A 13,951-nucleotide genomic window follows, 5' to 3' on the forward strand; every position below is an offset into this window, starting at 1 on the left:
CGGCGTTTGGGGGGAAGTGGTGGTGATGACAGCATCTTTCAGGTTTTTGGCGTCCCTGCACTTTGCCTCGTCCAGACCTTCACTGCGCTTAGGGAGGGTCGACGCTCAGGTCCTGGTGACCTAGGGTGAGAGCGTAGAGGGAGCGCCTGCCTGCCTATCTGGCCGCCCCACTTGCGAACAATACGCCCCCACCCCATCTGTCTGTCTCTCTCTTTTTCTCCCCCCCCCCCCCCCCCCCAAGCGCACGCTCTAAGGCGGGCGGACGGGTCCCTCCACCCCAGGAAAAGAGCAATGGAACAGTTCACGGCCGCCGCGAGTTCCTGGTCTTCCTTCCTTTCCGGTGATAAACCACGGGGCGGCACGCCAGTAGTGGCTTAAGATGCTCCACCCGCGGGCTGGAGCCCCTCCGGTTGGGCTCTGCCCAACCCAGGTCCAGAGCTGAGGGTCCCTGGACCTCCACCAATCGCGCATCCCCAGTGCTGCGGGAGAGAGGGGAGGTGTGACCCCGGCCCTGGATGCTGACCCAAGGCCCTCCCTATGTGATCTCCAGGCTCTGCAGTGCTAGGGAGGGGCTTGTGGTACGAGGACAGCGCAAGGTCTCCCGTGCGTGTCTGAGACAGCTGTGGGGAAGGCCCCAGGGACTCTGATCTTCCCAGAGGGGCTTCATGATTCAGCCCAGCAAGGAGGTACCCTGGATACAGATCTTTATTTGCCGGAGGAGGCTTTGCCCATCCCCTCCAACCTTGCCCTGTAGAGGCACGGCAGCTCCGTATTCCCAAGGTAGCAGGAGAAAAGCGAAGCCGTGAATGGATTCTTGCATCCCACAGTCACCATGCCCCCCCTTACCCTCGTATCCCCACCTTCTTAGGGACGTGTGCATGTGAATATGTACCCGGTGCTAGTCTCGCCTATCTGGAACGCATGTTCATGGGGCCAAGTCCACTGGCTCTTTGCTCTGAGCTTCCCTCAAGGTGCCAGCCCCATGTCCCCCAGACATTTCAGGACATCCACTAGTCCGCTCGTGCACTGGACCCTACCACCCGAGCCCCAGCACAACACAGCGCCCCCTCTCTGGCCGCGGCAGTGCCCGACAGGGTGCGGAGGTGAGGTCGGATAGGGGCGCACAGCTCCCGTGCTCTCTTGCCTAGGGGAATTGGGCTGTGGGCGAGGCGGGCCGGGGCTGGCCTTTATCGCTCTGCCGGCTCGTCTTTTGAAACTTTATCAGCAAGTCTCGCCACTTGCAGCAGACTCGAGCAGGGGGCGGGGGCGCGGCGCCAGCGGCCGTGACGAGGCGCTCCCAGCGCTGAGCGCTTCTGCTCGGCGCACGCATGGCGCCCGCACACGGAGTCTGACCTGATGCAGATGCAACGGGGTTAATATGAACGCCCCTTTCGGTCGAATCTGGCTGGGGCTACCGCTGCTCTTGACCTGGCTCAGCCCTGAGGTCAGCTCTTCATGGTGGTAAGTACCCCCAGAACCGGAGTGGAGGCAAGGGGTGCTTGGGAGAAGGGAAAAGAGGGGAGCAGGGACCGCACGGGTCCCGCCCGTGAAAGGGGTTGGTACTGCCCCCTGGAACCCGCACTGCCCTATCCCTACCCCTTCTGAGGAAGACCATTTTAGTTTTGACAACTCGGGGAAAAAATCACATGCCGCTTGGATTGCGAGCTAGGATGTTTGGATTATTTGGATTCAGCTGAACGACCACAAAATAAGCCAATTTCAGATCCAGTAGAGAGCCGAGCCAGAGCGATCTACACAGATGGATGCGTGCGTGTGTGTGTGTGTGTGTGTGTGTGTGTGTGTGTGTGTACGCACATGTATGTAAATCTACCTTTCAAGGTTGGTGTAAATCTACCTTGAAAACTGTATCTGCCTCTCTTACCTCTCTCTCCACCCCAAACTGTAGCGCGATTAGCAGACCACCACTGTGTGTTTTCCCGTCGTTTCACATTCTTATTGCTTCCCTCACAAGCGAGGCAGAAGAGTGCCCCATAATATCGCCTACTGGCCAAGTCGCAGCCCCCGGCAGCAGAGGTCTAAGAGGCCTGCCCCCAAAGGCTGCCCCCCCACACACACCCCCTCCGCAAGAGCAGCTTCATTGGCGTCCATTCTTTGTACAGTGGTTGATCTGATGTCTTATTATTGATTTATTGCGCGTGGTGATGTAACTTCAAACCGTGGCAGGTCTTAGCACGGTGCCCTAAGGCAGAGCGTCTCTGCATTCAGAAACCCTGCCCCCATTCCCTCCAGTTTCCAGACTCTCTGATGTTGGAAGGAGATGGAGGTAAAGGTTCTGAAGTTCACTTGTAGGAGTTTCAGAAAGGATACTGAAAGACTAACTTGGAATGACTGCTTACCGGAGCCAAGTTCTCCAAGAATCCGGTTAAATAGTAAGGCTTCTTGGCCAAGTGAGAGCCTAGAGAAGCGAACTTTTTAGGAAGACACAGAGTACCTCAGAAGGGGAAGGGACAGCAAGGAGTACTAATGGGGAGAGGAGTTCAATTCCCTCCCAAGGCAGCTTTGAGCAGAAAGGCGTTTAGCTTTGACATTGCTGACACAGGATCAAAGATTGATTTATCAGACTGACCATTTTTCAATAAAATGCCCATTTCTGTGTCCATGGGTGTATAAACATTATTTATTACTTGGGCTTTTTTGTCACATTGTCTCTCAGCTGTCACTTCAGTATATTTTTTGGAAGTCACAGCTGTAACAATTTTATGATCATATAAAATAATGAAAATACAAGAAAAAGACATTCTCTCTGTTTGATCGCTTCAAAAGACACCTATGGCAGCTTGGGTTATATAAAAGGTACCTTTCTAAACATTTCACAACTAATAGAGAACATCTGGGTAGGGATGATGATGTAATTTTTTGTTGTTGTTGTTAAAGTTTCTTTTCAAAAAGTACTTTATGGAGCTATAACATTGTTTGATTCTTCCAAACATTGAGTGTCCTTCATAACAATAGGAAAAGCCCCCCCCCAAAGTTTTTCCATAAAAAACAAAGACAGCTAGAAAATGAAAATATTTGAGAGGTTTTTTTTTTTAAGTAAGCATGCCATACCCATGAGGAGAGTATAAAAAGAAATCACCGCAGGTGTTGATTAGATGGATACAGACAGTGTTTAAGATACTAGGTTAAATAAACCGAGTCGGGGTCTTCCTAAGGTTGGCTTCCTCCAAAGCCAAGTTCAGACACGTTGTGTCATTACCACCGCAGTCTTCTAGAAAAAATCCTCATGTATCCTCCCCAAAGGCATTTTCTCTTCCCTACTCCTTCAGTTCTCTGGCTGCAGACCTTGCCTTCCTCACCCTGGAATCATTGGGTGGCCCTGGCTTCAAGTCTAAGAGAAGCAACACTCTTGTGTGTGTTGGGGTAGACGGGGGTGGCTTCTACCAGATCATTCCCCACTGAGCTATAACTCAAATAACCCCTGCTGTCTCGAGTCACCTATCAGTTCAAGAACCCATGCTAGGATGGTGCTTTTGCTCCTAGAAAATGCCAAGTCATGACTCCTTGTTCATGTCTCTCCTTTCTGTCGGTCCTTCCCAGGCAGATGAAAATCACAGGTGACTCCTCCAGGGTGATGTGTGACAATGTGCCCGGACTGGTGAGCCGCCAGCGTCAGCTGTGCCACCGACACCCGGACGTGATGCGTGCCATAAGCCAGGGTGTGGCCGAATGGACAGCAGAGTGTCAACATCAGTTCCGCCAGCATCGTTGGAACTGCAACACCATGGACAAGGATCACAGCCTCTTTGGCAAGGTCCTGCTCCGAAGTAAGTCTCCTGCCTTGCCCTGGCTCCAGGGATGCACCCCTCCTCATACTTCTCCCTGGCTCTTCACAGCCCATTTTTGTGCTGCTGGGTGGCACCGACTCAGGTTTTAAGATGAGAACTAGAAAACCATGCAATTTGTCTAAAGTCTTATCAAAGAAGCCAGTCATGGAGTAGAAATGTAGGGCCTAAGGTTGGCATATTCACTCTTTGCTCTACCCATCACTACTACCCTACACTTGCCTCCTGGCTCAGAATTTGTCTCTAGCAGACAAAAAGAAAGAGTTAAAGGGTTCTTCTGACTTTATCTTTCTAGGGTTGAAAGCTCCCAGAAAAAATATTTCAGAAGAGCAAGAGAGAATACTTCCATCTTTTATCAACCAAAGATTCTCATGATTACAGAAGCACAGAGTGAAAATTAGGAAGAAGCAAGTGTCCTTGATGCCTTTGACCTTCTGTTCAGCTCCTCAGCCTCAATTACTCTCTATCGAGCCTTGCTTAGAGGAGTTGTGTATTTGTCAGGGCAGGACCTAGCTCAAAGTCCTTGTGCCTATCTTGGCACCTGGTATGTTGCAGGCCCCATTCATTCATTACCACCACTGAATGAATGAACCTCTGGTGAGCAACCTATTGATTTGCAGCTGCACTGCATGGAGTCAGATTGTTAGGGAGGACGGGGTAGGAATCAAGAATACCTGGATTTTTTTCACCCTTTAAAGGTGACTTCGACATTATACAATGATAAAAATCACTTTTTGATAGCCAGAGTAACTAGCTAGTCTGCAGAGAAAGCTCATTGGAAATCAAGTTTCATTTCCAAATAATGGCCATCTACTAACTTGGCATTATTAGCTTTCTCCAAGAAATAACACAGCCTATTTGATGTGGGGATATCTGTCTCAAAACACAATAGTTGATGTGCAAACCCCAGAAACAGGAGACTGGACACTTGTTTTTTGCCCACTCCCCCACCACCATGATTCTGAAGAAAATCGTCCAGGCTGTGCACTTGGTAATGCTTAACAGAGGGTGTTTCTATCATGTAATCATCACAGCCCTAGGGTTTTATGAGGCCAAATGCATAACTGAATGTCTAAAATCCCCCAAGGGCGTAGTACTCTCACTCTTGGAGTATTCCTAAAGTTAATTTACTGCGATATTCTGCAATTTTATTCTCCAGTTTAAGAACTATACTCTTCTGCATTCCTTTTGGAGTTTCGATATGACATCGCAGATTTTTGAAAGGTTAATAGTAAATTTCAGCTGCCTGGAATTTTAAGACTTCACCTAGATTAGCTCACCAGTGAATCAATTAAAGCGCTGGACCTTGTCAAAGGGAGCTTGCAAATATCTAGCACAAGTAATCTTCGGATACATTATGCACAGGCTCTCGGCATTTATCAGAACCCTTCTTTTTCAAAGAGCTCCCAAGCATTTTCCAGCAATTTCAGTGTAGATGCATTGCTCATTTACAAAATAAGCCTGTTAGAAACAGATTATTTAGATCACAAATCAAACGAAGCAATTTAAAGCAATGATCCTACAGATAGTACTAATGTATCTGCAAAAGGGACTCCTCCATAAAACACTGGATCTTCATCTTGGCCATGTTGGCTTCTTCAGAACTGCAAAGTTGCTACAAGGAAGTGGTTAGAACTAGAAGAAACTAAACCAGTTTGACTTTGTCTGAGCCCCCAGGTAAAGACGAGATTTTTAACCAGTATTTCCCTCAGATTCCTTCCCAAAGAAGCTGTATGCTTTGCCAATGTACTTCAACCTTAAATCATCCATGCTACACAATTTGCCTTGTACACACAAGGCCCAATTCCTTCCCAAACACGTGGACAAACGCCTAGGAGCATCAGTAATGACTTTGTATTGGTTAGGAGAGGACTGAATTTGGTGTGCAGCAGCTTATCTGAAAATAATCTGGAAATTCCAATGAGGCAATCTAAAATTTTCCACAATTAATTGCTTGGAGGGAAATTTATATCTGAGAGTTGTAAAGAACTCTCCTTTGGAAACCTAAATGTGCTTATAGACTAATAGGAAAGGCAAGGAGAAACACCGATTACAGAGAAGACATTCAAGTTACTAACAGCCTGCATGATCAGTAGAGAGATGGTGCCTCAGGGAGCCAGAGCCAGGTCAAACCAGCATTTTGAGTGACTCTTTGCAGACTGTTGCCAGTCACAGGCACACTTTGCAGACTATTGCCAGCAATATTCTTGCAAGAATATGCCTCCAAAATTCTAGAATAAACCTTGAAATGGCAAATCAATAGGGTGATTAGGTCTCCTCTTTTTAAGTTTGATATAAATATAAATACTTTATATATTATATATTTTACATGTACATAGTTTGGTATAATTATTACTGATTATATTATACTTATGTTTTATATTTATATATTATATAATATATTGTATATTATGATTATATTTTTATATTTATATCAATTATACCTACTATGATTATATATTTATATCACATAAATATACATATTTGTGTATAAAATATATGTATTTAAAATAAAAATTCAAGAGAATTGAACGACCCACATTCTTCAAGAAACTCTAGCTTTTACTGTTTGGCATTCCCAGGTAACAAAAACAATGCCTGTATACTTCACAGACACTGCTTCATTTCAGTTCAAAACTGAGAGAAACTGCAACAGCCACACATAAGGGGGCATAAATAGCATCATCTAGATTTGGATTTTGAGATGGCTCCTTAAAGGATCCATTTTTCTAAGAAGAGGCCAAAGATGAAAATTTGTTTTGTTGCACTGCCAGTTCTTGAAATGTGCTACTATTTCACACATAGCACTTTAGTGATTCATCTGAAACACTTAACTGAAAACATCTTAAGGCTGTATCTATGTGATATCAAAACATCTGGACATAAAACGAAAAGCCAGTCAATGTGCTATGTTTTTTATTTAAGTAAGTAAACACTCAGCTGTTTAGTAACGTATTTGAATGGCACTTAGAAGGGTGATATTTTTGCTTGTCAATGTGCTATGTTTTTTATTTAAGTACATAAACACTCAGCTGTTTAGTAACGTATTTGAATGGCACTTAGAAGGGTGATATTTTTGCTTGTGAAATGTAGACAACTGTGTTCTCTTGTTCTTCCAAACCTGTAAGTTGAAGCAATCGTCTACACCTTACACCAAGACAAATTCTATGCCTCGATCATTTTTCCTGTGCTGCTGACACACCATCACCTACATCTTCCATGCATTTCCCCTAAATGACCACCTCATAAAATGTCTTTCTCCTTAACAAGAATACTAGTGCCCAATATGTTAAGGATTTAGGAGTGTTTTTCTTCCCCCTCCTTGTGGTATCTCTAATCAGGGGCACTGGACACCAAATCCAAAACCAGGCTTCAGAAAATAAATGAGTTAACAATCCAAAAGATATTTTCCTAAACTATAAAATGGAGATTTCTTTTTTTTTTTTTTAAAAAAAAAAAAAGGCTAATGATCTAAGAACCACTACTTGATTAAGTCATGTGCCAGCACTCAGCTTCCTTTATATCTCAATTCCATTTAGATAATGCAAGCTGGGACTCTTTAAGACAGCTCCCACACACATCACATTTCTATCCGACAGAGCACACCCAACTACCTGAACCAAATATCCATCCACTTGATTTCACCTGACCACAGGGGATGACTGATTCCTTTTTTCTTTTCTTCCTTTTTTAAATTTTTATTTTATTATTATTATTTTTTTGATGGTTAGAGGTTTCTAGAGAAATTTTTCTGAAGGCTGAGGTAAGCGCCATTTAATAGGGTGTAGATATGTTTTCCTGATTTTTAATAATGAGGCTAGCAGAGCAAATATTGCCAGGGACATATAATAAATTTTAGCCATGAATGACAAACGGAAACAAGCAGGGCTTCCATGCAAAAAGGTGGTTTGTGATCCCAGCTGCGTGGTTCCAAAAGCTGCCCTGGTCTTGACATATTGAGTCACCCCATGCTTCTCTGTTTGCTGCCTTGCATTGGCATTAGGTTGTCTAGCTTCTATTTTGATTGTGAATAGATTTGCTGCGGCAACCATTAATAAAAAAGCATGCTAATAACAATGAAATACAGCTCCACTTGAGAAACAAGGTGCGCAAGGACCCTAAAGAGCCTTATATCTGTCACTATACCACAACAGCGCGTTATGAGTTACTACAGATTATTAAAATAATTTAATGTAGTTATTGCACTGAAATATGTACCTTTCAGCCTGTAAGTGAAAGTAGCCTGTGGTCTAATAAAGAACAATTCTAAGAAAGCACCCCAAAAGGGTTCTTGCCGGAGTCTAATTATAGGCGGTAAATTTGTTTCCTTCAAGAACAACCAAAGAAAAGCTTTTCACTGTCTTTTTCCCAATAGCAGTGATTAGTGCAGGTGTTCCAGAAGAGAGTAAATTCATCTTAATAGTTAGACATAGTATGTAACTCAAGGATATTGCATATTGCCTTCAACAATCTTTCAATTACTTGTGAAAGTTGATGCCAAGCCAAAGTTCAGTGTTGACGCCGGGAGCTGGTAACTGCCGAAATTCTCCTTCCCACCTCAGCCCCTGGCTTTCTCTGAATTCAGTCTTTCAGTGTCTATGATTTAAATGCATATGAGTGTCTTTGGTTATGCGTAGAAATTCAGGGGGTTTTTCCCAACAGAAGCTGTGAATCCCCCCATAAATATCACGGAACAATTACATTGTAGCATGTATTTTAAGATGAGGAAAGAAAGGTGGGATGTCATGTATGAAGCCAGGATTGAAAGCCAGGAACTGGGCAAGGTCTTTTTTGTCTTTAATGCTTGTTACTCACTTTGAGAAGCATTGTTCTACAGGTATCTAAACCAACAGAACCCTCTTTAGGTGGCAATATTAAAGAACGAACCTTGGCTCTAGAAATAGAATCTTCTAGTGTATACCCATAGTCTGTTGTCTAGCAGCAAACGATGTCAGGGCCGGATCAAATATTATAGTCACCATGTGAGAGTTCTTCAGGACTAGTACTACTTGACCACTTTTAAGAAAAGCATTTTTGTTGCAGGTAGTCGGGAATCTGCCTTTGTTTACGCCATCTCCTCAGCTGGAGTTGTATTTGCCATCACCAGGGCCTGTAGCCAAGGAGAATTAAAATCCTGCTCCTGTGATCCAAAGAAGAAGGGAACCACCAAGGACAGCAAAGGCACCTTTGACTGGGGCGGCTGCAGTGACAACATTGACTATGGCATCCGCTTTGCCCGGGCATTTGTGGATGCCAAGGAAAGAAAAGGAAAGGATGCCAGAGCCCTGATGAATCTTCATAACAACCGAGCTGGCAGGAAGGTATGGAAATGCCGTGGTGCTTATTTTGTAGACCGTGTGGCCCTAGTGATCTCTTGAGCAGAGATTCTCTAAAACTTTCCTTACACTGATAAAGTGCTGTAGAGATTTTCCACCGTCCCCCAGCACAGGGCTGTTTGTTCTAAAGAATACCACCGGCTGGGTTAGAAGATCCCCACCCACACTCCACTTTTCTTCCCACAGCTGAGCTGGAGGAGTCCACCCATTGCTTTTGGCATTGTGTTGAGTCAAGTGTTTTATAGTCCCTTTGGATCCTCGATCATTCAAGCAGATTTAGTCTGTGGACTATGCTAGAGCTTCCTCCCATATAGTGATGGTACACTGGATGGTTGCGTCTAAGAGATAGCAATTCCCAGAGCCATTTTTCTCACAAATGATTTGTGAAATTCACCAGGCATGGTCTGTTGGCTTCTTTATTCAGAAATGCTCTTTCAGAACCAGTTGCAGTTGTCATTCATAAAAACTGGTTTGATTTGTTTTGTTTTAATGCTGGAAGAATAAGTGGCCTAGGGAAGACATAGCCCCAAAGGGGTACTCTGGTGCCTTATTTGCTAGTCTTGACTCACTTCCTGAGCTGTGGGCCTATAATCAGTAGTCATCCCTTAGCACCTATTTGTGACATGGAGCCACAGAGCCTCATGTCACCTGGCAAGTTGTTAGAGAAAATAAGGGCTAGAACTCAGCTTTCAGCTCTTCTGATCTAGCATTAAACCATTTCAGTGCCAGTGCTCAGATCTATTGATGACCCATTTCTTTATGATGGCAGGACCAGAATCCTGCCTGATATGCCTCTACATAGAAAGAATAAATTGACTGTGTAATGAAACAGTTGACCAGAATTTTTCTGGAATAAACTAACGGGAAGAGATAGCCATAGTTTCCCTATTGTCACTACAATATAGAAATGTGCTGGATAGCAATATAGAAAGGAAGATTAGCATAAAATTATACAGTCTCCAAGGGTTGGTGGGACTTAAAGGGAAAAGAATGAAGATTAGTTTGGGTGAAAACCATTTTCCTAGATTCCTGGAGAGAACAGATCTCATTTAAAGGAAGTTGGAAGGGAAAAAAGGAATAAGATGAGTGTGCCCTGAACTGTTTACAAACAGTACCTTTCTTGAACTTTAAAAGTCAACATTTCTTATTTTTATGAATTTATGAAACTACAGTAACCTCTGCCAAGAATATAGACTGGTTGTGCAATCCTACAACTATTGGTCATTACTGTTTGTGCAATGATTTGGATGAAAGAAATTTACATTGACCTGTTTTGACAATAGATATCATATGTAAAAGTTATAAAGCGTGGTGTCTTTGATAGGAGTATGCTGCTTAATTATTCAAACAGGGGACATAGTTAGATTTCTCTGATTATTTGGGAAGATAAAAGTATATGGTCATATACTGTATCCAAAGAACATTGACTTATCAAAATAAATGCTAATTATTTATGCTCAGTAGGCTATTAGGTGTTGGACGTCTCAACTCTTCAGCATCATAGATCTTAGCCATTGTATTTTAGGCCCTGAATAAACATGCCTTCTAATGTAAATCACATGATTCTTCCTCGCTTAGAGGTGAACAGCTGTCAGGCCTCAGATATTCTCCTGCCTACCCTGCAGAACTTAGGAGGCTACTTTTGATTGCAATAAAAGTGCACACACTGACTTTTTCAAATATGGCTTTAATTAATGGTGGGTGGGCAGGCCTTTTCAAGGAGATGTATGATGTCAGTGAATATGAACTTTAATGAGAGCAAATGTATTGAGATAAACATGCGTCTTTAATTCTCTTCTTGCGGTCATCAGACCCCCTTGTTCCCACTCCCCCTACTACCACCCTCAGTAGGCCTGTGGAATCAAGATGTGCATGGGCTGGGCTGGGTGGGGCTAGTGTCCAAAGGTCAGCCTCTTGAGCCAAGCCTCCAGCCGGCCTGACTTGAGCAAACTGCAGCCTCTCAGGATCGACAACCTTTTGTTTTCTTGGTGCTTTTTCAGTATTTCTCACATTGTCCAATGTGTGAACAGCTTCTGCTTGTGAAACTGGGGACCCTTGGTGGAGCGGGCAGGGGAAGATTGATACGTTTAACAGAGTCATCTGTTCTAAGATTGCTCTGTGTAGCTAGTTGTAAAAGTCAGATGTCAACACTGCCAATCACAGTAGGCCCTCATTTCCCCCAATATCTGAACAGCTTAACTCATCTTTTTAAATAGCAGCTGGTTACAGCACCCTCATGTGTCTCTGTACCGTAGTATCATTTTGGTCCCTCTTTGCTGAAATATATTTTAATCATAGTTACACAATTTACTTTCTTGTTCATGTTTACCCAGTAGAGTCTAGTTTTCTACCTCTAACAGGACTATGAACAAATTCTAAAAAGATAGCATATTTTGTTCAAAATAAACATTCTATCAAGAAGGGAATCCCACAGCTTCCCTCAACCTCTCTTTTTAGGTCTAAAGAAAACATGCTCTGAGAACTTTCAAACTGTTACTTAAGTTGGGTGTAAGTAAACGACACACAAGAGATATCTGGTCTATTGCACTATTGGTTTCCTTTCATGAGCTTGTAAATGGCTTTTAAGTCAGCCCACTCTTTCCTTGAAAATGAAATCATCATGGTTTTTATACACTACAAGAAATATCTATCTCAAGATAAGCCATGTATCTAATCAAATAATGTCCTTCATTCTCTCTGGAAAATTCTACAGAAGTATTTCCATAAGAATAATAGGAATTTCATAAAAATGCTCTCTCAAAAGTCTTTTACTAGAGAGAGCATAGAAAGAACATGGGATTTATGATCAGACCCAACTTAGTTTGAACCTTGCAGTATCAGTGGATTTATTCACTGAATCTCATTGTTTCTCTCTGTGCATGGAATGGGAAAAACAAGTATGGAAAAACAAGGTATGGGAAAAACAAGTGTAAGGCAAATAGCACAAAACTTGGAATGCAGTACAGACCAAAAAAAAAAACAGCTAGTTGTTTCCCATTGGTGAGGTGAAGGTTGTTTGTAATCTAGGTAACAGAGCTAGAGCCAAACCAATTTGAACTCAGGATTCAAACTCATTGCTCCACCAATGCATGGGCTCGTCTGCTAACAAATTACAGCCAGGTAGTGCTTTCTCATCCGCAAATTTCTGTCCAGTATTTTATAATTTAATCTCCCCAAAGCCCCATAAGAATAAAAAATTGATGTTACTATTTCTGTTTGTTTTTGCAAGATTTATTTATTTATTAGAAAGGCAAAGTTACAGATAGAGAGATTGTCCATCTGCTAGTCCACTCTCCAAATGGCTACAAAAGCCAGAGCTAGTGCAGGTTGATGCCAGGAGCTTCATGTGAGTCTCCCATGTGGAGGGCAGTGGCTCAAGTACTCGGGCCATCTGTTGCCTTCCCAGGCATATTAGCAGGGAGCTGGATCAGAAGTAGAGCAGCTGGAAATCCAACTGGCATACTTATGGGATCCCAACATATAGGCAGATTTTACTCAGTGTGTCACTATGTTGGCCCACTTTTTTTTTTTAATTATTTTTACCAGAAAGACACAGAGAGAGAAAGAGAGAGAGAGAGAAAGGGAGACATACAGAAAAAGACCTGTAATCTATTGGTCCACTCCCCAAAATGCTGCAGTGCTTGCAGTGGTCAAGGCTGGACCAGTTGAAAGCCAAGAGCCAGAAATTCCATCTAAATCTTTCCTGAGAGCAAGTGGGGCCCTCATGTACTGCTTTGCCTGGTGCACTGGCACCTATGTCTGCCTTTCAAATGAGAATCTGGGCATCAGAGGGATGAAAAAGGTCATCCTGAACTGCTGGACTTGGTAATTTAAACTCACATGCACTTACTATATTGCCTCTTAAGAATTCCTGGGCCTGGCACCAGTGTGTAGCAGTTAAAGTCCTTGCCTTACAAGTGCTGGGATCCCATACGGGCACTGGTTCTAATCCCGGCGAACACACTTCCCATCCAGCTCCCTGCTTGTGGCCTAGGAAAGCAGTTGAGGATGGCCCAAAGCTTTGGGACCCTGCACCCATGTGGGAGACCTGGAAGAAGTTCCTGGCTCCTGGCTTCAGATCGGCACACCACTGGCCATTGAGGTCACTTGGGAAGTGAACCATTGGATGGAAGATCTTCTCTCTGTCTCTCCTCCTCTCTGTATATCTGCTTTTCCAATAAAAATAAATGAATCTTAAAAAAAAAAACACTAACTTCTCAGGAAAAGCTTTTCCTTCAAACAAAAAAACAAAAGTTGCCCTAGGAGATGTTTTACTGACAGATTTTTCCCTTGTGCATCCTGACAAGTTCCTTGAAATGCATGTGCATTTGAGAGAGCGGGGGAAAGGACACACTTACTGCTAAAGGCTCACCGTGTGCCCCTACAAGCACACCTGAAGAAGCTTTAGTGAGGGCTTGCACAAAACTTCTCCTCAGGGCTCTGAGTCTGAGGATGCTATTCTGATGTGTGATTGAACTAAACTGGATTCAGTGTATAACTCCTTCAGGAATCACTTTGGTAAGTGCACTTTGGGGGATATCAAGTCAGATGTGGACAAGAGTAAGACCAAGTGGTCCCTGACCAAAGAAAACCAGATTTCCAGGAGGGAGAGGAGTCCCACGGAAGCACATGCCAGCAGTGGATGCTAAGAGGTGTAAGAGAAACATGAGCCAGAGTCCACTTAGCTGAGGAGATAAAGGCTGGGCCTTAACTTTTATGGGCGTTTGAGCTGGAGATAAAGATTTCCCATGGATGAAATGGGAAAAATGCCTTTCAAAAGGAGATACTCCCAGTCGGGGACAGATACTGAAG

The 13,951-nt window shown here is 43.6% G+C and overlaps 1 protein-coding gene across 1 annotated transcript in view; it reads left to right on the plus strand.

Annotated features, from left to right (window-relative positions):
* Window positions 1-1,378: 1,378 nt before the first annotated feature.
* The window catches only part of WNT2 (Wnt family member 2), a 36,865-nt gene continuing 24,292 nt past the window's right edge, over window positions 1,379-13,951 (plus strand). Inside the window, exons 1-3 of the mRNA XM_041002301.1 lie at window positions 1,379-1,461; window positions 3,559-3,785; window positions 8,847-9,124. Of these exons, the coding sequence (XP_040858235.1) occupies window positions 1,379-1,461; window positions 3,559-3,785; window positions 8,847-9,124 (588 nt within the window). The remainder of the gene's footprint in view (window positions 1,462-3,558; window positions 3,786-8,846; window positions 9,125-13,951) is intronic.

The sequence above is a fragment of the Ochotona curzoniae genome, unplaced genomic scaffold, assembly GCF_017591425.1.
Source record: "Ochotona curzoniae isolate NIBS_2020 unplaced genomic scaffold, NIBS_Ocur_1.0 scaffold_2476, whole genome shotgun sequence".
Classification (NCBI taxonomy): domain Eukaryota; kingdom Metazoa; phylum Chordata; class Mammalia; order Lagomorpha; family Ochotonidae; genus Ochotona; species Ochotona curzoniae.